Consider the following 21552-nt stretch of genomic DNA (forward strand, 5'->3'; position numbering starts at 1 on the left):
GTCCAGACTTATATGTCCACAACAGGCACAGAAAAACCTCAGTTTGTGTCCCACAGAACTGATGGAGATGAGCCGAGATGAGAGAAAGAAACATTAAAAGTAATTTTTAAACTAATTTTAGGGGAAAAAAAAACCCTCCATGGAATTCTGATACGTACACAGGAATATTATTCTCTGTAAAAACAGATGTCAAATTTTAGAAAACTTCAATACCATGTGAATACCATTGAATGTATTTTTGAGGCTGTGATTTCAGCGGCTATCTTTAAAAAGCAGCGCTTTATAAACTGGGGTAGAAAAGAATTACACAGACATGAAACCTCCAGCTTTGGGGTTTTAAGACTCTAAATCCCACCCCTCAACCTAAAAAATCAGCAACATCCACATGTTATTAAAAAAAAATGAATCAAGTTGTCAATGTCTGGTAGAACAAATAATTTTACTCCTCTGAAGTCACCTCTCCCAGGCTATAATTATCCCAATAATTCCAGAACTTTCCCCTCGGTGCCAGTCTCCAGCAGGTAACCTAGGAAAACGGGCGCTAATTAAGCTGCCACTCCTAGGATTGTTTGCATTCCAGGGAATTAACCATCTATTTGGGGACATTTACATATTGTGCCTATAAACAGCTCTCTCCCGACATCTCTAATGAAGGCAATGTTGATCAACATCATCCTGTAATTTAATCAGGATCTGAAGCAGCAGCAGCAGAAGGTGAGGTCATGGCTTTGCCATCCCAAGACATCCCCTTGTCTTATAAAACAATCCATTCCCTCAGCTCCTCAAACTCTCCCTCAGACACTGCTAAAAATACCCAAACAGATTGCTGTAAGTGCATCTTAATTACAACAATGCAATTTTCTCCATCTCTCCCCAAAAATACGACCCTGCTCTGGAGGAACATATCTGACAGTCATGGGACTGCCCCGAATTATCCACCTGAAACCAGGGAATTCTCCATTCCATCCCTGCAGGAACAACTGTCTGCACCAGTCAGGACACAGCTGGATATTTAAAGGCTGGGCCCTGATACTGTGTCTTAACCATGATTTAATTCCCACTGAATGCTACCATGATGTAAGACAGGGCACTGTGCTTTGGAAAGGCTTATAGATTTTAAGCATCCAAAATTAGCAACCAAAAAAATCTCCCCAAGGGCCAAAATGTTGGTTTTAAGCCCATTTCCAGGGAGACGTGCAGTGGCAGAGCCCAGGAAATGGCACGGAATGAATTTCCTACTTACAAAAGAGTTCCTGTGGCTTCATAAAGTCGCCTCATTTTGCACAGAGGATGCTGACACAAAGTCAGGCATGGAAAAGTTATTCAGCCAAGGACATGGAGTGCTGTCCTCCCAGGGTGAGAAGGTGAGAGAGGAAAACAGGCTCCCAAGCCACAGGCAGAAGGTGCTTTCTCCCCCTCAAAAAAGGTGAAGGCACCTAAGACATAGTGCAGCTCCTGAGTCCCAGCCATTTGCATGTCCCTCCTCCACGAATAACACGGAATAAGGAGATTTCACAGAAGTGTCACCCTTGGAAGTGTCTGTTAATGAATTACGGTCCAATGGGTTCAATAATTGAAGCCCGAGCTGCTTTCTGACCATCCCAGAGCCAGCCTGTGTTCAGACAGCCTGAGTTAATTAGGAAAGCAATGAGGACTTCAGTGCCAGAGAGCTACGGAGAGTTATTTGTGACTCTCCTGGTGAGCTGCACACTTTGGAGATCTAATTTGCTGAGTAAAAAACAAGGTTATCTTGGCTTTATAATTAAAATCGTTCCCGGTCCACAATATGTTAGAGGAGATGTGCTTTGGCTTCCTGTCCCACATTTTATCCTTTACGTTTTCAGGTAAATTCACAAAACATCACCCAATTTGCAAAAGAAAAAAAAAAACAAAAAAAACAAGCCAATAAAGTAGGATGAGAAGAAAGAAAGGGGGAATGCAAAGTCAGTACTTTCTTCAAATTTTGTTTTAGAAAAACCTTTTGGTGAAAAGCATGAAGGGGGAATTTATACCTTTATTTTTCTTAAGTACCTGAGCTGGAAGAACAGATCCCTGGCTGGCATCCTCTCTTACTCCTGCCACAATCTCCTTATCCTTGTCTTCAGAAAGTTTGGGCCCTATTAATCCAAAACTGTCTGGAAATTGCAAAACAGTGAGAGCCTTTGATTTCCTTTGAAACAATTTAGGATTTATTTCAGTGAATGGAAGGTCTACAGGTATCTCCTCATTAAAGAAACTCTGTGAGGGAGGATTTATGGGATGGGACTAAGGTCTGTTGGACTCAGCTCCTGTCAGCTCACAGTGGCCCCAAGCATCCATCTGGAGAGGATTCCCAAAAAGTGATGTTTAAATCAGAGAGGTTGATTATGGAATCCCAGACTTGTTTGGGTTGGAAGGGACCTTAAATCCCATCCAGTTCCAGGGCAGGGACACCTTCCACTGTCCCAGGCTGCTCCAAGCTCCAAAGTCCAACCTGGCCTTGGACACTGCCAGGGATCCAGGGGCAGCCACAGCTGCTCTGGGCACCCTGTGCCAGGGCCTGCCCATCCCGGAAGATTCCTTCCCAATATCCCATCCATCCCTGCCCTCTGGCAGTGGGATGCCATTCCCCCTTCTACTACCATGGATACTGTTGTGTGGACTCTCCAGCCTCCAAACACTAAAAGAGTCCTTCCAGAAACTTTAGTCAGGATGATATTTTTGTGGCTTACTTTTTCTTTAATAACGTCGTGAAAATGAAGGGTAAGCGTGGTTCATCTGCTGTCTGAAACTTTTATCATCAACCAACTGATAAATTGCAAGGAGAGAGTCACTGGATTTCTGCTACATTGGAAAAGACATTTCATATGCCTTGCAATATTGACTCCACAGCCTGAAAATATTTACTTCTCCATTTTTACCTCCTTAGAAAACACTCTCAAAAATAAACACCTTACAGGATGTCCTGATTACCGTCAAAATCTCTGTGTCTGGCTTCACTCTTGGAGAGTTGAAGCCATGGAAAAAATATCATTCCCTAAAAGGCAGCAGTAGAGTCCCCATGGCTGGAGGTGTCCAAGGAAGGGCTGGAGGTGGCACTGAGTGCTCTGGGCTGGGGACAAGGCGGGCATCGGGCACAGCTGGGACTCCCTTGTCTTGGGAGGCTTTTCCAACCTCAATGACTCTATGAAATGGCAGGAAAAAAAAAATCATAAATTCTGCTCCTGGTGCTGGCAAGAAGCTGAACTTATGCTTTGTGTTTGTTTACCTATGTACATTAATTTTATTTTAATTTACATGTAAATTAGCATAAAATGCAACTCAGCTCCTTGTTGGAAAGACAATCAACGTTAAAAAAAACAGAAAAACCCCAAACAATAATAAAGGAGGGTATTTGCTGTCAGAAATTAAGACTGATCATTGGCCCTTGTAAGGATACAACTGTGCTCAATGTTTTGGCTCCTATGGAAAAATGGGAAGTGCCAAAGGAATCTCAGCCTCTGCCTATCAATGATCCTTCCAAAGACCTAAGGACACATAAAACCCTTCTCCAAGCAGCACCTGCCTGGAAAGGACAGGATTAGGAGGTGTCCTTGCCTCAGCCCAAGACAAGTGCACATCCAGGGAAGTTTTCCAGCAGCAAGGACGGGCAGGAAGAAAAATGTGTTTTTTCTTAGTTGTAAAAATTATAATTCCTAAAAATACATGAGTAATTTGGACCCACAGGCTACACAGAAGCCACCAGCAGGAGGACAAAGTGATGCCTAAAGCTGGACTCAGTTTCTTTTCTAATAGCTGGAAATAAAAGGATTCAGGGCAGCTTTCAAATCCTTCCTGTAAGGTTTTCCCCTCAGAGATAGCACAGGAAATAATCCTGCAGATGAGACAGCAATTGCATGGGTATTTCTGTAGGATTTAAAGTCTTCTTAGTGTTCAGTAATGCCCAAACTCTTCCCTTCTTAATTCCTTTCAGTTTTTGAAGCCCTACTTTTTGATTTTATCTCACACACAGACACTGATAAAGAGGCAGCACACCTGACACGGAGCTTCTCAGCCTCTGCTCTAGCTCCAGGCTGGCTGAAATGGAGAGCTTGATTAATTTTGTATTAGCCAGCTGCACAATAAATCCCAAGCCATTGATTACACGGGAAGAACAAGCAGATAAGGTATTTTCTTTGCAGATCTCCAGTACTTAATTATACAAAGGTTCTACCCACAGGGTTAGTGAGGAAAAAAAAAAAACTTGATCACAACTCTGGGAGTTCTTTATTATTTTCTATGTGTCATTGTTCATGTTCATTAAGTTTTAAATCAGGTGCTGTTTTTGGTTGGGGGCAAGATTCTGGTTCATGATGGGTTTAATTCTGGATAAAGAAGAAACCAGTTGTTTATCTGAAACCATTCACAATTTGCCTTCCCCTGGCAGTTTGTTCATTACTACTGTAATTAGCAGACAAGAGTGGGGTCAGTGATTATGTGGAGCTGATTATGTGGAGGGAGTTTGGATACTGAGCAGTTCAGTGATACTTAAAACACCCTGGTACCATCAGGTTTGCAGAGCCTCTCTTCACCTGAGCAGAATAAAACCACCAAGCCTCAGAGGTGGAAAACAACTGCCTGTGCCACTCTTCCCCATTGATTTTCTGACCTAAACAGATCAAATTGGAGATATGAGGAGCAGTTGACTGGAGCAGCATTCCAGAGGCACAGGGCTGTGTCATCCTTATTAGCTCCATTTGATTAACCATTATTAATTGCTCATGCTCCCAAGCTCATTAAATGAAAAACAATGTTGCATTCCTGCAGGTTGGGCACTGGAGGTTTGAGAGGCGGACACCACTGGTGGAACCTATGAGAGAGTGCAAAGAGAAAATGCAACAAAGGCCGCAGCTGTTTTCAGTGGCCACAGGACCCTAGATGTCATTGGGAGCTCAGGATCAGAGTGTTCCTCATTTACTTCTCAACTACAATAAAAAAATCATTTTAAAATAATTCCATTTTTTTACTGTTACACAGAAATTATTCCAAACATTTTCTGAAGAAAATCTCTGTGTTACCAAGTCGCATGGCACATGGAGAAGCAGGATGAGTTCTGCAGGTGAGAGCCCACCTGGAGAGCTGCCCCAGCCCTGGGAACCAGCACAGGAGGGACCTGGAGCTGCTGGAGAGAGTCCAGGGGAGGCACCAGGGTGATCAGAGGGATGGAGCAGCTCTGCTGGGAGGAAAGCCTGGGAGAGCTGGCATTGTTCAGCCTGGAGAGGAGAAGCTCTGGGGTGACCCAACTGTGGCCTTCCAGTGCCTGGAGGAGCTGACAAGAAAGGTGGAGAGAGATTTTTGACAAGGGCCTGGAGTGCCAGGACACAGGGAATGGCTTCCCACTGCCAGAGGGCAGGGATGGATGGGATATTGGGCAGGAATTGTTCCCTGGCAGGGTGGGCAGGGCCTGGCACAGGGTGCCCAGAGCAGCTGTGGCTGCCCCTGGATCCCTGGCAGTGTCCAAGGCCAGGTTGGATGTGGCCCATTCAGTGAGTTACAGTTTCACCCTTTACTGATTTTGGTTTTATTTTTTTCTTTCGTAAATAATACAAAAAATGCACTTGCACATCATTAGTATTTCAACATCCCACATATCTTATCTTTTCTAACATATGCAACTGTAGGAAATTTTCGCAGCCTTGAATTTATTTCCACAGCAGCCATCAATCACTCTGAGATGTTATTTTGCTGGCTTTGTTGATAGAGATTTTGTTTACAGTTTCCCCTTCACTGAAACACCATATTCTATAAGATCTGATTCTGATGAGACACTCACAAAGTACTTTTGTCCTGGTAGGAAATCTATCCCAGTTCTATTAAATGGGGCAGCAGCAAATCCTGTGGAGCACAGCGCTACAGAGTTAGAAGAAGGGGCTTTTGCTGGATAGGTGAATTAGAAGCATTAACTTGGAGTACTCTGTGTATTTCCTATGAATACAACAAGAACAATAAAAAAAATCCAAAATAAATTAAAAAAACCACCCCAAAGCATTGAAGAACCTGCTTCCTTTGTGTTTCTGTGTGACAGCAGAGTAACTGCACAGAACCATAGAATCATTTGAGTGAAGAGGGACTTTTTAAAGGCCATGTAGGGGACGCATGGGCAGGGACACCTCCCACTATCCCAGGCTCATCCAAGCCCCAAAGTCCAACCTGGCCTTGGACACTGCCAGGGATCCAGGGGCAGCCACAGCTGCTCTGGGCACCCTGTGCCAGGGCCTGCCCACCCTCCCAGGGAACAATTCCTGCCCAATATCCCATCCATCCCTGCCCTCCTCCAGCTTAAAGCCATTGACCCTTGCCCTGTCAGTCCACATCCTCATGAAAAGTCCCTCTCTAGAAAATCCCTCTTTTGTTTTATATTTGGCACAAAACCCTTCAAACTGCCAGGAAGTCACAAAGAACATTGCCCAGTTTTGTGCAATTAGTTTTGCAATAACAAAATAGTAAAGGAAAACTTGGAAAGATTAAAAAAAACAAAACAAAACACTGAAGAACGAGCAAAGCTGAAGTTTTTGACTTGTCAATGTGAAACTTCACTTTACAAACAAAGCAGAAGCACACTAAGCTTTAAAATAGTTCAGGTGGCAGGAGCCCACCCATTTTATGGAACAAAAAATCTGAGGAGTCAGGAAATTTTTGCAAAGAGTAAAATCTCCTAACAATAGTAAAATAAAACAACAGTAAAATCCATTGTTTCTATGTAAGAAGATGGAAAAGTAGAATTTAAACACCAGAAACTTTCATCCAGCAACATTATGAGGGATAGAAGAACACTCCACTCTCTTTTCTTGGATTTTATTTTTTCCCAGGAAGTTTTTTTGTTTTTTTTTTTAATTTCCTGTGATTTTGCAGTAATCAATTTTTGTGCTGTGTTATTTGGAATTGAATCAAAAGCCCAGCCACTTCTCAAGAAACACAATTAGCCTGCATTGGCCACCTGGTCACAGAGAAAAGCTACACCAGGCAACACCAGAAACCTTGGTTTAAGTTAAGACCAGCTGGGGGATCACATTAAGTGTTTAAATGAGGGAGCCCCATGTTATTTAACACTCTGTTCGCCTCTAGGACTAAACAATTCCCTTCAAACAGCTCTGCTTAGCTCTCCATGGAGCACCATTAAATTCACAAAAAGCAACTGAAACGGTATTGGAAGAAAACACAAACTCACACCACAACCCCCTTCCTGGGCAAATCAGCTTTCCAGGATAATTCAGACTAGAACTGAGCCTTCAACTGCAGAAAAAATCCCGTTTCTCTCTGATCCAATTGAAGAAGACAGTTTCTCTCCTTGCTTTCTTCCCCACCTCCTTAGCCCTTCCCACTGCAGTCATGTTAAACAATGTGCAGCAGGATAATTTGGCATTATTTAAACATTTGATTTCTGCCTACATATATCAGCTGTTCATCTCCCTGCCAATTTAAATTGGCCTCAATACACTGTCTAATAAATACTGCAAAGCACAGAGGGGTTTTTTTTTTTCCTTACTGTTTGTTCCAACCTAACCCAAAAGTTTTCTTTTCACCGTGTAAAAGAAAAAGGGAAGGGAAAAAAAATAAAAAAAAAAAAGAATTATTGTCTTTCAATAGAGATTCTCCAGAAGAGATGAGCAAGAAGGTGTTTGGCTGGGAATGATGACACCTGGGCAATCAAAAATTACAGCAATGTTTGTGGAAAAGGTGCGGGGGAGAGAGTTTGGTTTGCGGGCTTGGGGCTTTTGGTTCAAATCCCCAAATACTCCCTCCCCCACCATGGGGATTCCATGTAAATCCCAGAGTTTCCATAAGCTTCAGTCAGAAAAAAAACCTGCCTTGTGTTTAATGGCAGACAACAGCTGAGAAGTAACGATGCCCTAATGTGAAAATGATCACTGCAAAATGAACGCATTAAACTGAGCTGGGAGAGCTCAGCCCTTATGATTACTGCCCAGACACAGGGGGTGGTTCCCACTGCACACAACAGCAGAGATCCTGGAATCCCTAGGATGGAAAAACCCTCCAGGATCACTGAGCCCAACTTTTATCCCCACCTTGTGCCCAGCCCAGAGCACTCAGTGCCACCTCCAGCCCTTCCTTGGACACCTCCAGCCATGGGCACTGCAAACCTCCCTGGGCAGCCCCTGCCAAGGCCTGAGCACCCTTTCCATGGAGAAATTCCTGCCCATGTCCAACCTGAGCCTCCCCTGGCCCAGCCTGAGGCCGTTTCCCCTTCTCCTGTCCCTGTTCCCTGGCAGCAGAGCCCGACCCCCCCTGGCTGTCCCCTCCTGTCAGGGACTTGTGCAGAGCCACAAGGTTCCCCCTGAGCCTCCTTTTCTCCAGGCTGAGCCCCTTTCCCAGCTCCCTCAGCCCCTCCTGGGCTCCAGCCCCTTCCCCAGCTCCGTTCCCTGCCCTGGACACGCTCCAGCCCCTCCAGGGCTCTGTGGCCAGGAAGGGCCCAGCACTGGACACAGATCCTGCTGCCCTGGGCAGGAACTCAGCCCTTGCAGAAGTCCAGACTTCCCACAGGCTCTGGAAAACCCAGACGCCTGTGTAAAGCCTTCTGAAGGAAGAGTCTATAATCAACAAAGAAGTTTCTGGGCACTCAAACTGATTCAGAACACACAGACCCTGTGCCCTGAGAGATACAGCCCTGAGTCTGTTCTTGTTATGTGAAAATCAAATCCTACAAAATCAAGTTTTGATCAAGCCTATGCCTTGTTTTAAACAGCTACTTCTCATAAAAAAACAGATTAAACCACAAGTAAGAGGGAGGCAGTTTCTATCATAGTTTATGTGTTTACATGTGACACTCTCATATAAGGATTCAGAAAATAATTCTTAGTGGTAGACTGAGAGAAGGAGAAATGAAAAGGGAGTTCAGAAAGTAACATAACAGGGGCAGCAGGTAAAGAAAGGATTTCTGATCTTCCATGTCATTAAGACATAGGAATGCCGTGCTTCCAAACTGTTGCTACGAATACAACATTACCAATGAAAGCTAAAATTATCGGTGGAGTGCGAGATGAAAGGCATGACACTGAGGCAGATTTTAAATCCTGCCAGTTGTAGTGTCTTAGTTCTTTGAAAGTCAAACCAGTTAAATTATTGCCCCTCAAATAGAATTTGGAAGCCTGATTTCCTCCAAAGTTAAAATATTTACATTTTAGGGCTTCCCAGTAAAGAAGTAGAGTCCATTTACATGAGCTGCCTCAGTACTAAAACCTAGCAGCCCAACTAAGCTGCAAATGTGTTTCTACTTCAGAGAAAACCAGAAAGGAAAGGTTGCGGCCTCCTTCCAAGGCTTCGTGCTGCTTCAAGAAGATACAGAATGTCTTCATGACTGAAGAGATGCAGTGGCTCTGCTCACACACAGACTCCCCAGCTATAAACCAACATATGAATGCACAGACACAGTGGCTGACGATTTTTAGGAGTTCAGCCCTAAAATTATCACTGGAGCTCTAAGTCCGAAGCGTAAGCGACTTTCCTGGAGGGGGCACAAGGCGTTCCAAGGCACTTTTAGGGGGGTTTCTGCTTTTCCTGCATCAGGGGTTCCCTTCCCAGGTGTGACTAGCACCTCTAAGAACACAGCCCTTGGAGGGAAAGAACCAGCTCAGTTCTCACAACCTTCCACCACCAAAAAATGGCTCAGGATAGTTAAATTCTAAAGGAATCTAAGAGCATTGATGTTTGATACCCTAAATTCCAGACAACCCAACACGTGGGCAGGTAAACCACAGGATCCCGGGCTGGCTGAGGCTGAGGGAGCCCAGCGGGCACCCGGTGCCCCCTCCGTGCTCCAGCAGGGCCATCCCAGAGCCCAGGGCACAGCACTGTGCGCACACAGCTCTGCAGCAGCCGCAGGGAGGAGCCCCCCCAGGCCGTGTGGACAATGTGCTCAGGGCCGGGCAGCGCCCAGGGAAGAAGCTGTGCCTCCCGTGCCGGGGCAATCGCTGGGCTCAGGCCCTGCCCGTGGCTGCGGTGCCATTGCCGGGCCCCCGCGGCAGAGCCTGGGCCCTGCTGGGAGCCCTCCCTGCACACAGGGACACCCAGGGCTCAGGGCCCCTCTCGCCTGGGGCTCCTCTCCAGGCTGAACAGCCCCAGCTCCCTCAGCCTTTCCTGGGCACCCGCATGCTCCAGGTTCTCACTCATCTTGGTAGCAGAAAACACCTCGGGAGTCCAATGCCTGGAAGAGGCTCATTCCTAGCCAGATCCCACAGTATGGTGCCTCCCAGGCTGTTGGGATCTGGGATTTCCTCCTCCTCCAGAAGCAGCTTCCTGCCTCATCCCTCCCAGCACAGCCACAGGGAGATCCCAGGATACTCGGCTCCTTCCACCAGGGCTAAAATCTGTACATTAACCGTGATGAACCCCGTTTCAGTGCCCCTATTGCGTGAATAACTCGCCTCTCACCACAGGGAAATTCATCTTCTGTCACCTCAAAGTGCTGCTGGTAGCACTCAAAGACACTTTGAAGAACTGAACCCTTCAGAGGAACTTAATGGCTCCACTACAACTCAACAACATCAAGGAGAGCTCTTTTCCCCGTAGGATCAACGACACAGCTCCCAACCAAACGCAGCAAGTCCCCATAAAACACACAAATGACTCCTGCTCCCAAGAACAGACACTTTCCCTCAGGCGAGAACCTGGTGGCATTTCTCTCCTCTCCCTGGATCTGTACAGTGCAAGGCTCAGGGAATGATCAATGAGCTCCAGGTACTCAAATCCGCATTTTCCCCAGTTAATTTCCTGCCCGACGTTAATAGATCAAGATCCAAAGCTATTTTCTTTTTAAAATAGCCTCTCTTAAGGTGATTGGTAAGGCCCCTCAGTGATTCAATTTTTGTGGTAGAAGATTGTTAGACTGAATAAAGACATTAACTAATAGAGAGGAGCCTTGAAAATCATGTGAAGGGGTTTGTGGCTGAAGAGTCCTGGTGGCACAAGTGAACAGTTGTGTTTTTCACAGAAACAAAAACCAACTTACTTAAAAAGTCACCCCCACTCAGGGTAGTGGGAGAGACTATTTAAATGTTTTTTATTACATTCTGATAGAAAATATCCATCTGCTGAACAGTTGGGAAATGAAATCCGTATTTGGATGAGCAAATCTTCCGATTAGCCTCAGTTTTATTTTGTGAAATTTCATTTCAGAATGAAACAAAACCACTGAGCCAGCAGTGAGATCCATATTCCACAGTGCAGGTGTCCATGGCTCATCTCTTGTTCCACAGTGAAGCAGAAAGGAAGGAAAAGGAAGGAAATGAGTCTGAAACCAGAAGATTGGAAGAACTACAGTGATAAGTCCAAACAGAGTTGAAAAAAACAACATTAAATCATCAAGAGAGCATTCCTTCTTAGCCATACATCCCAAGAGAAATACGTCCAACATCCTGTTTGCATCTCCTAAGGGATAAACAAGTATTATTCCTCAAGTGAGTCAAAAGGGATGATTCCATGGAACAGCTCCAGGAGATTTCTGGAGTGGAGGCTTCTAGAAATCCTTGTCCCCAGCATTATGGCTGGACTCTTGAAGGTCTTCTTCTACCAAAATGATCCTGTGGTTCCATTGGCTCCACACCAAACACAGGTGGGACTCGAGTATTGACATTTTTGGTGTGTGACAGGGTGGTGTGACAGGTCCCCAGGCCATGGGAATGTGGGGGACAGGTGACATCAAGCCCAACCCTTCCCTCCTGCCCCTGGAGAACCTCCTCAAACACAACCCAAACCTGCAAGACAACAAGAGGACCAGGATGGGCTCATCATCTGAAATCACACAGGATTTTTGTCACTATTCTTCTTTTATAGCTATAAATCTTCAGGACAAATATAAGGACCTTTAAGTGTTCTTTTCATTCATGTATAAAAAAGTGCAAAACAGCTTTAGGTTAGAAGTAGCATTCCAAAAATCTTCAAAAACCTTTCAAAGATCCCATGGTATGGAACAGATCCCCACAACTCACAGCCTCATTACACCTATTCTGAAAACCCCAAGAACAGATCCATTGCAAATTTTGTGGGTTGATTTACACATCTGCTTTTGATTTTTAAAAGGGACCAGAATGATTTTTGCCTCCTATTAATCTTTTAAGAGTAAAGAATAAATTATTGGTTCCCCCACCCCAAGCTCATATGTGTATTTTCATGAAAGGTATGGACTCAGTGCTGGGCAATTAAATTGGCAAATAATTGCTGCTGGATTGGTTCAGTCCAGCATAAAAGTGCAGGGAGTTTTGAATTCAGCAGCCTTCTCTCCTGGCCAAAAATTGCTGCTAAATTTTTTCTTTGAGCCATAGATGTTGGATTAGAGAGAAAAAAAGGGAGAAATTTGATCCTGTGTTTCCACCTTCCTCCTCCCTGATTACTTTATCCTCAGAGTTTGCCTCTGAATTCAATAGAGCAGCACTGGAAAAATAAAAGAGATTTCAGCTGACCTAATTTCACGTACTGCACAGCTACAAGTGACATTTCTACTTTTACTTAAGCTAAAAGATTATGAAAAAATCAAACCTTTGCAGCATTTCTCCTGTTTGGAAGAGAGACAACAGCAGGAATTGTAAAACCAGATCTCTTTCTTTCAGAAAACCAAACCAAAAATACTCACAATATTCCCTGTCCACACGCTCCTAACATTTATTCTGGTGTACCATAGGATTGAACAAAAGCATTACAGGATGAAAGAACTGAAAATAAACACTGAATGGGCTCATCAACAGTAAATTAGGACTGATGGCATGGCTCTGTAGCAAAAACTCTTGGGGTTTTTAATAATTAGGGGGGTGGGTTTGAATACAAAGGGACTACAGTAGATGGGAAATACTTGAATTTTATCAGGAGCAGATGGGATCCTACTAAAGTCTAGGAAAAAAACCAGCTTGACCAAGGCACTCCTGTATGTAGTTACTTTGGGACATCATTAATTGCTGTGGCTGGGGAGGATTTGGTGACACGGGAGGTCAAGCAAAACAGAGAAATGATGAGCTAATGAAGCAAAACGCAGAAAGAGGGGCAAGAAACTGAATCAACATCCACAGCTCCCACCAGGAAAATGGAGAATTGGCATGCTGGGTGCAAAGAAACAGCCCACAATTTGTGCCAGAGATGATTTTTTATTTATTTGCATTTGTTATTCTGCTGCTAAGAGAACTACGCTGTTAGGAAATGGCAACTGCCAGAAGAACACATCTTTTCTCTGTTATATTTCAGTTTACAAATTCTGTTCCTGCACACCAGAACTCCTCCAGGCCCAGCCCTGAAGACAGTTTTCTATTTAGCTGTAAGAAACATATTTCCAAGTAATTATTCCTGTAAGCACTGTCTCATTAGGTGGGCGCCATTTGCTGAGTCACCAGTCCCCCACCTTGGCTTCAATCCACTTCCAGCTCATTTTTTCCCTATTACACCACTGGGGAATTTATCCCAAGTGCTTTTAGCTACATTTACCCTTTCCTGAACACAGTGTCGGGGAGGAAATCAGGTCAGTTTGTATCAGAGTGCTGCATGTTCCTCAAGAAACAGCATCTCTGAACTGTCCCCCTGAAAAAGCAGCAAGAATTTTGGCTACAGGCTGCAAATTTATACTCATTATAACAAAGCTGTCCTGTTCAGGCCATGTAAGAGAACATCACCAAGGATAAAATCAAGCGTGAGTTCTGTGATAAATAAATTGGCAGGAGCCAGGCTAAAAAAATACACCCAAAAATTATGTTTACAACCCTTCTTTGAGGTAAGGGGGTCACTGTATTTACTCAGTCACAGGACACTGCCATTAAAGAGAGGTGGCCCTTCCCTTCCTCTAAATCACCTGGAAGAAAAGGGATTCTGAACAATTTTGGGATAAGGACACAGAGATGAGAACTTGTCATGTGAGTACAAAGGAACAGAAATGGAAACCTGAGGGATCCCTTTTTCCCCTTCAGGAGACCAAATTGTTCCTGTCCTGTCTGGGCCATCTGTGTTTTGCACACTTCACCGTCACTCAAGCCTCACTTAGAAACGGCTCCTCAACCAAAAATCCCCATTCTATTCTCTTCAAAGATGCCTTTTTGGAGAGACACGATGCTGCCAGCATGAGCACAAATAAAAATCCCACTGAGAAGTGCTGCTAATTTATTTTTTCATCCTCCCCTGAGGGCTCTCCACAGCCCCGTGATCCTGCTTGGCTTCCCACAATTATTCCCACTGCTCCCCCGTGTCCTCCCGCGCTGCTGGACATGCCAGAGGCCATCCTGCTGCCTCTCCTCCACCCAACCCAACATCTTCCTCCTCAAAACACCACCACCAAGGTCAGCCTTGGCCAGCCTGATCGCCCCACTCCTCCACTGCAATAAATGATTAAAACCCAGTTAATTGCACCCCAGCACAGAGCAAATACGTGAAATACGAGCAGCTCGTCCACTTCAGTGTCAGGAGTGACAGCGATTGTGACAGGGTGTAAAAATGGAGAAAATTAAATTAGCTTTCTTGTACATTGTGGGCATTATATATAACGTGGGATTGGCTGGGATGGAAGGGAATAACAGGACATTGGGAGAGTGATTAGGAGAGCAAGAAACAGAGACTTTCGACTCGACAGGAAAAAACAAAGCATAAATCAAGCAGGCTTGAAGACTTCCCATAAAAGCAAAATTACTTTACTTCCTAACTGACAAAATAGAGGTTTTTAAACCAAAATCCAGATGCCAAAGTCATACATTTGTACAATTACAGCTCTACCCACATGGAGTGCACTGTGGATAATGAGCAACTTCATTACAGACATTCTGAAACCACACTCAGTTTTCACTTATCCCACTCATTGTTCCTAAGACTATTCAGGAACAACTCTGACAGACTTTGCCCTTCAGTGCTGTTAACTTGTTCAAAAGAATAAACCCTAATCAGTTATCCAGGACTGTAATTTTTAATTACCAGAGATCACTGGCATGACACATTTCCGGTATCTTTTAATTAAATTCAACCAAGATGCTCTGAGGAGGGACACGAGCTACCAGTGCCATGTTTCAGGGTTCCTGAAGTATTGTTTCTCCAGAAAACCCTCATTGCGAATATTTTCTCAAGTTTTTGGTCATTAACAATTCTCTCAAACTCCCATTCCAACCACAACTGCTGATTTACAAACAAAGTAAAGTTCACTGGTAAAGCTTGCACAATGAATAGGACAAAACCAATTTGGATGCTCGAGTCCAACACTGAATAATCATAACCGAAGATTTTATCTTGCCTGGTAAACCAACAGCTTCAGAAAATGCAATCACCAGTAGATGCTGAAGCCATTAAACACAAAACACACCCAGAGTTTTCTTTCTTGTAACCTCTTTTCCTACCAAACTTACTTCTTCAAGTAATAATTTGGGGAAGGGAAAAAACCATTCCAATGAAATTCCAGAGGCATCCCAGCCCTCCCACAGCTCCACCCCTTCAGCCAAACCCTTACCTTCATCATTCTGGGCCAGAGCCCAGGACAGGACAGCAGCGAGTGCCGTCCCCACTGTGAACCATTTCCAGAGACAAAGCTGCTGGACCATTTTCCGTCAAACTTCACTCAAGGCAGAGCTGGAAAAGAGGGATTTGACACGTTTATTACTCAACCTGCGCAAAGCTGGGCCACTACAAACTCTTTCACTGGTAACTACATAGAGAATAAGCAGTCTCTAAGAGCATGGCATTGTATCAGCCATAAAAATAAATGAAATAAGGAAGGAGAACTCCATTAGCATTAATCAAGATGTGTGTACTCATTAACTCTAACTGTGCATGCACAGCCCTCCCAGTCAAGAAAATGCAAGGTTCTGTGTTAAATCAGGTCTGATTTCCATAATTTCCCTGCAATAAAGTATTTATCTGATCCTTCCTGTTTTCAAGCACTATGGAGAAGCAACTGTAGCAGAGAAATTGCACTGGTCAAAATGAAGGTTCACTGCAAAAGGCCAGAGGGATCCAGGATTCAAAGGCATTGCCTAGGAAAAATGGGAATGAGCCCTGCGGATGGTCTTTAAGGACACAAGTTGTGGGTTTCTGTCCAGGAAAATGAGAAAAACACCACCTACACCAGATTTCCCCCACAGCCAACAAAGTAAAATTAAAAAAACACAAATAGACAAGGAAAAAACTCAACAACCAACCAACTCCAAAAAATCCAAACAAAAAAAACACCAAAAATCCACAAAATAAACAAAACACCAAAAAGAAAGCAAACAATAAAACAAAACAAACCCCTCAAAAAACCAAAAACTCCAAACAAAACCCTGAAACTCTCTCCCTTCCTCTCCCCCCCCCCCTCCCCAACCCCCAAAATAAACAAAAAATCCCCCACCGAAATCTGCAAGACAGGTCTGGCTGAACTCCAGAGCATACCTGGAGTGTAGAACATTAGAAAGTTTTTTAAAAATCTGATTCATTGCTCCAATAAAAAGAATTAGCAAAATTTTGCAGCCCAGAACTGAATTATTTAAAAATATTCCTTCAATTTAAAAAGTTTGGGATAAATACAATGACAGAAGCACTGAATGAAGAAAGATTTTCAGCAGTATGAACCAAGTCATTGTATAAAAAAATAGCTGCATTTATTAAAAATCAAACAAACTAGCAAAACAATTGCATGCCAAAAGTTTTTTTGAGGAAAACCTGTTGGGTTTTTTCCACAGGAGAAGAAGAGCAAGGAAGGAAATGCAGTAAGTCAGACTGAGTGGCCCATATTTACTCAAGTATTTCAAGTTCTTAGGTAGATGACAATATATATTAAATATATATATATTTTTAATTTGTTTGCTTGCAGGACAGGTCACATGGGTGGGATCTCCAGGACATCAGAGGTTTTTCCCAAATTCAGTGATTTTAAGCTGTGGTTTATGAGGCTCCCTCACAGCAAGTACAGCTTCTTTTCCCTTTGTAAAAACCACGGATTGCAGGTGACTCTGTTGGATTTTATTACCAACATTCTGGAGAAATAAAGGGCAGCAACAAAATCATTTCAAATTCTACACCAAACACATTGCTCCACTCCTCATCCAGGGGTTAAGGATGGAGAGAGGCCTTTCCAAGCTCCACCTCCCCTCAGGCTGGACTCTTCCCAACCTTTCCAGCAGCAGGAGGTTGGTGCAGGCTGCAGCAGGCAGCATTTCCAGGAAGAACTTCAATATTGGCCATCAAACAAGTGAAAGCCCCAGCAGAGATCTCATGGGACTGTTCATTCCCATTTCAGACCAAAGTTTGTCTTTACAGAGCAGCTCCAGGTCCCAGAACCCAGGAATTCAAGCCATGCAAAGCACCCTCCTACCTCCTCTCTCTCCCCTCTTGCCCTGCTACAGCTGTTTCTGTCCAAATTCCAGCAGGGAATTGTGGAGTCACAGAATTCTGAAGGCTGGAAAGGACCATTCAGGTCATTAAGTCCAACCAGCACCCACCACCACCATGGTCACCACTAACCCACGTCCTCAAATGCCACACATCCAGACATGGCTTTCAACACTTCCAAGGACAGAGATGCCACCACTGCCCCCGGGCTGCCCTTTCCAGCAATTTACAACCCTTTCCATGAAGGACCTTTCCCTGATATTCCATCTAAACCTCCCCCAGCACAACTTGAAGCTGTTTCCTCTCACCTGCTCCCTGGGAGAGGAGATCCAACTTCCCTCTCCTCACTCTCAGCTCCTTTCAGGGAATTGTAGGGAACAACCTCAGAGAGGAGAGCGCAACCCCGACAGCTCAAATTGGAATTTGTGGCAAAACAGGAAGCTAGAGACAGCTCAGAGGAGAATCCCGGACTCTTCCCAAAGGAACCATTATTCCCACGTGAAAGGAGACCAGAATTGCTCAAAAGAGCCTTTTCCCACCCTTCTCCTTCCCAAAATGCTCATTTTGTTACTGTCATCCAAACTGCCACGTAACCCATTCCAAAGTTATTCTGGAATTTGCGACAACACCTTCAAAAAAAAAACCCCAAAATGACTTTCACCATGATATATTCCTGCTGACTACTGTTCAAGCAAGGCTGTTTCCACATTACCCAGAGAGATTCCAATTAATAGTCATTATCAACTCTCCTGGGAATTCTGGGGGTGGGAACTTCTCAGTATTTCACCACTGTTTCCTCCCCTGTTAACAGAAGCTCCTGAAGGAACTGGGCTCAGCTGCTTTTCCACTTGAAGTAGTGTTATTCCTTTAGGTGGTATTTGCCTCCAACCTTTTAAACCTCAAATCCCAGAATACAGAAGTTCAGGAGACTCGGTCTTCAGGTCATTCTAAGGAAAATCCCATCCAAAGACAGATTTTAGGGGTTATCAGACTGAAAAAGAAGTGCACAAACTCACTTCTGAGGCCTCTGATATTTGATTTTACAACCTTGAAAAACAAAATAAATCCAGCTCTCCAATCACGTTGTTCTATTTTAGAACGTTATTCAGAGCTCAGCTGACACCCTTGAGTGGAGTCTGCTCCTGAGAGATTTTTAGGATGGAATCTTGACAGATTTATTTTTGATTTTGATGAAATGTCAAGTTAAACCACAAGGATAGCAACACTGCTGCTCCCAGAATAAACAACTCTCTATGCAACTGGACTACAACAGAAGAAAAATCCCGGTTTTTCCTTAAATTTGTAGCAGAACCCCCTGCCCCAAAACAAACAAACACCCCAAAAAACCCACCAACAAACAAACAAAAACCATCACAAACAACCAAACAAATAAAATCCCCCAAAGCCAGGAGTATAAAGCACGGAAAATGAGACTATTAATTTTAAATGATTCTGCGAACTTGGAAATAGCTCAGAATAAATCACAATTTTACCACAAAGTGTCAAAAGGTTGACAACCTGTAAGAAATAATGCTGAACTCCAGACAGGGCAAAGCACAACTATGAATTCATGAGAGAAGGAAGATCTGTAAAGTCGCACAAAATATCTGCAAAACTCAGTATTTTCCTGAAAAATATTCTAACTTAAAATTTTAAGGGATGATAAAGGTAAATTAAAAACAAAACCAATCTAAATATGTTATGACATCCAAGCACTTTGAATATATTTAAAGGAACAACAATATGACAGTAACTTCCAATAATTATTTACTTTCGGATCTGGTGTTATTACAGGATTTAAAACTTTGTATTCGTTAGAAGCTGGAGCAGGGGTGAACATGGCCTTGGTCAAAATAAATAACCATTCTCTGGGCACCCTGTGCCAGGGCCTGCCCACCCTCCCAGGGAACAATTCCTTCCCAACATCCCATCCAGCCCTGCCCTCTGGCAGTGGGAAGCCATTCCCTGTGTCCTGTCCCTCCATCCCTTGTCCCAGGTCCCTCTCCAGCTCTCCTGAGCCCCTTTAGGCCCTGGCAGGGGCTCGGAGCTCTCCCTGGAGCCTTCTCCTCTCCAGGTGAGCACCCCCAGCTCTCCCAGCCTGCCTCCAGAGCAGAGGGGCTCCAGCCCTTGGAGCATCTCCACTGGATTAATTCCAACAGCTCCACATCTTTCTTGGCTACTTGAAAGAATTCAATGGGGAAAAAAAAAAAAAAAAAAAAATTAATTTTGGGCCAGGTTTGCCACAAGCCAGAGCCGTTGTCTCCTTCACACCAGAACTGCTGCATCCACACCCAATTCCTCAGAATTATCATGGGCTATGGAAGCACCCACACCACCCAAACTGCCACCAGCAGCAAATCTGAAAACAGCTTGGAGGCAAACACTTTGCACTTTCTGCTCCTACAGTGGGTTCGAAGCCCTTACAAACGTCAACAGAAATCTCTGAGCGAGCATTATTAATTCATTAGACACAGTAAACAAATATTTGCTATTTATTTGTCAAGAACAGTGGTTCCTGAGGAACTGCTGTGGCTGGATGAGCAACTCAGCATTTGAAAAGGAATTAAATATCCATTTATATATGTGCTATTATTTACATAACAAGCCTTCAAGCATCAGGCGTCACCCATTCTGCTCAGTGTTTTTATGCATTTTGCTTTGCTCTTTGCATCCTACAATTGTGATAAATCTTTAAAAGTATTTATTTTTTAAAGGTTGATGCAACTGAATTGCTTTAACACAGCAAAAAATTGTAGTGGACTGGTTTTTTTATAAGGTTCATCATTATTACTGATCAGCTGAACTCTCTTAAAGTTTGTAGGCATAAAATAGGGAGTGCAAATGCTTATTCTGGAGAACTGGTGCCATAATAAATCAGAAATGCCAGTAAAACAGCAGGAAAAAAGCCTCCTACAGAAGCAAAAAAGGAGAGGAACTTGCTTTAGAGTCTGACAGTGTACCTTGGTTAAAGCTACAGTTCATTAAAAACTCTGTGCCCCAAACGTTTGACTTTTGTCACCCAAACAATTCTGTTTGTTCTGTCTGAACGAGCAAAAAGCTTCTAAAAGATTATTAACCACAGAACAAAAAAAAAAAAAAAAACCCCAAAACCTCAACTCAATTTTACCTCACAATGCTGTTCAACACTCGAGTCACCTCAGCTGGTATGGAGTTCATATCCATTAATCCCATGAAATTTCTCAGGGGGGTCACTTCTGATCAGCAGCCCCTGAGCCCCTCTCTCCCTGGGGGTGCACATCCAGAGCACATCTGCTGGAAGACACCCTCACCGGAGGCTTAACCACAAAAACAAACCCTAATCCCAGCTCAGGGATCACCTCTGGTAACTCAGGGCACCCTGGGGAGATGAATCTCATCCCACACCCAGGCCATGAGCCCCTCTCACTGGTGGGGCACATCCACAGCACATCTGCTAGGCTGGAGAACAGCCTCAGCTGGGGCTTAACCACAAAAATGAACCCTAATTCCAGCTCAGGAATCACCTCTGGTAGCTTGGAACATCGTGGAAGGGTGAAGATCAGCCCACAGCCTCCCTCCCATGCCCAGTCCCAGATCCCATCTCACAGCCCCCTCCAACCAGGAGAAAGGCCAGCGAAGGAAGACTTCACCTTTGAGTTAAAACCAGTTCTGGCTCTGATTCAGCTGCAAGTGTGACTAACTCTGTTTGCTGAAGTCAAATACCTGCTTAAATGCTTTCCTGAAGAATTATTCAAGCATAAGCAAATATTTGGCTGTGCTGGTGCTACAGTGAATAATTTACAGTGCAAATCCAGCCCTTTCTCCAGCTTTGGAGGTTCCAAAAATCCAAACACACTACTCCAGGTTTTATTTCACTGGCACTTCTTGAGCAATTAACACATGAGTATTTCAGCCTATGGACTCTTGGATTTACACAATCCTATTAAAGTGCTCTCATGCTCTGGGACTGGCACAGTTGAGTTGGGTTTTACCATTCTCCTCTCCTTGGATAAGGCTTTTCAGGAACGCGAAGATGTTTATGATGACATTTCAAGATCAAACCTGCTCCCACCCCAATTCCCTTTTCCCAGCTGCTGGGTCTGTTCCACATAAATAAACACATTTAAAAAGTGGAACACTGGTGCCGCATCCGTCCCTTGCCCTTGTGCTGTCAACCTCTTGAGTTTTTACCCTCACTTGGAGGCAGCATTTTCAAAAAGCAAAGACACAAGAACAAGGAAAAAAAAGATTACAATTTACGTGAGGATCTGAAGTAAA

General features: G+C 44.0%; 1 protein-coding gene across 3 annotated transcripts in view; it reads right to left on the reverse strand.

Annotated features, from left to right (window-relative positions):
- The window catches only part of PCDH15 (protocadherin related 15), a 638687-nt gene that overhangs the window by 257047 nt on the left and 360088 nt on the right, over positions 1–21552 (reverse strand). For all 3 annotated transcript variants that reach the window (XM_058421490.1, XM_040070932.2, XM_058421489.1), the window contains exon 5: positions 15437–15555. In XM_058421490.1, the coding sequence (XP_058277473.1) occupies positions 15437–15527 (91 nt within the window). In that variant the 5' untranslated portion in view covers positions 15528–15555. The remainder of the gene's footprint in view (positions 1–15436; positions 15556–21552) is intronic.

Source organism: Hirundo rustica, chromosome 8, assembly GCF_015227805.2.
Source record: "Hirundo rustica isolate bHirRus1 chromosome 8, bHirRus1.pri.v3, whole genome shotgun sequence".
NCBI lineage: Eukaryota > Metazoa > Chordata > Aves > Passeriformes > Hirundinidae > Hirundo > Hirundo rustica.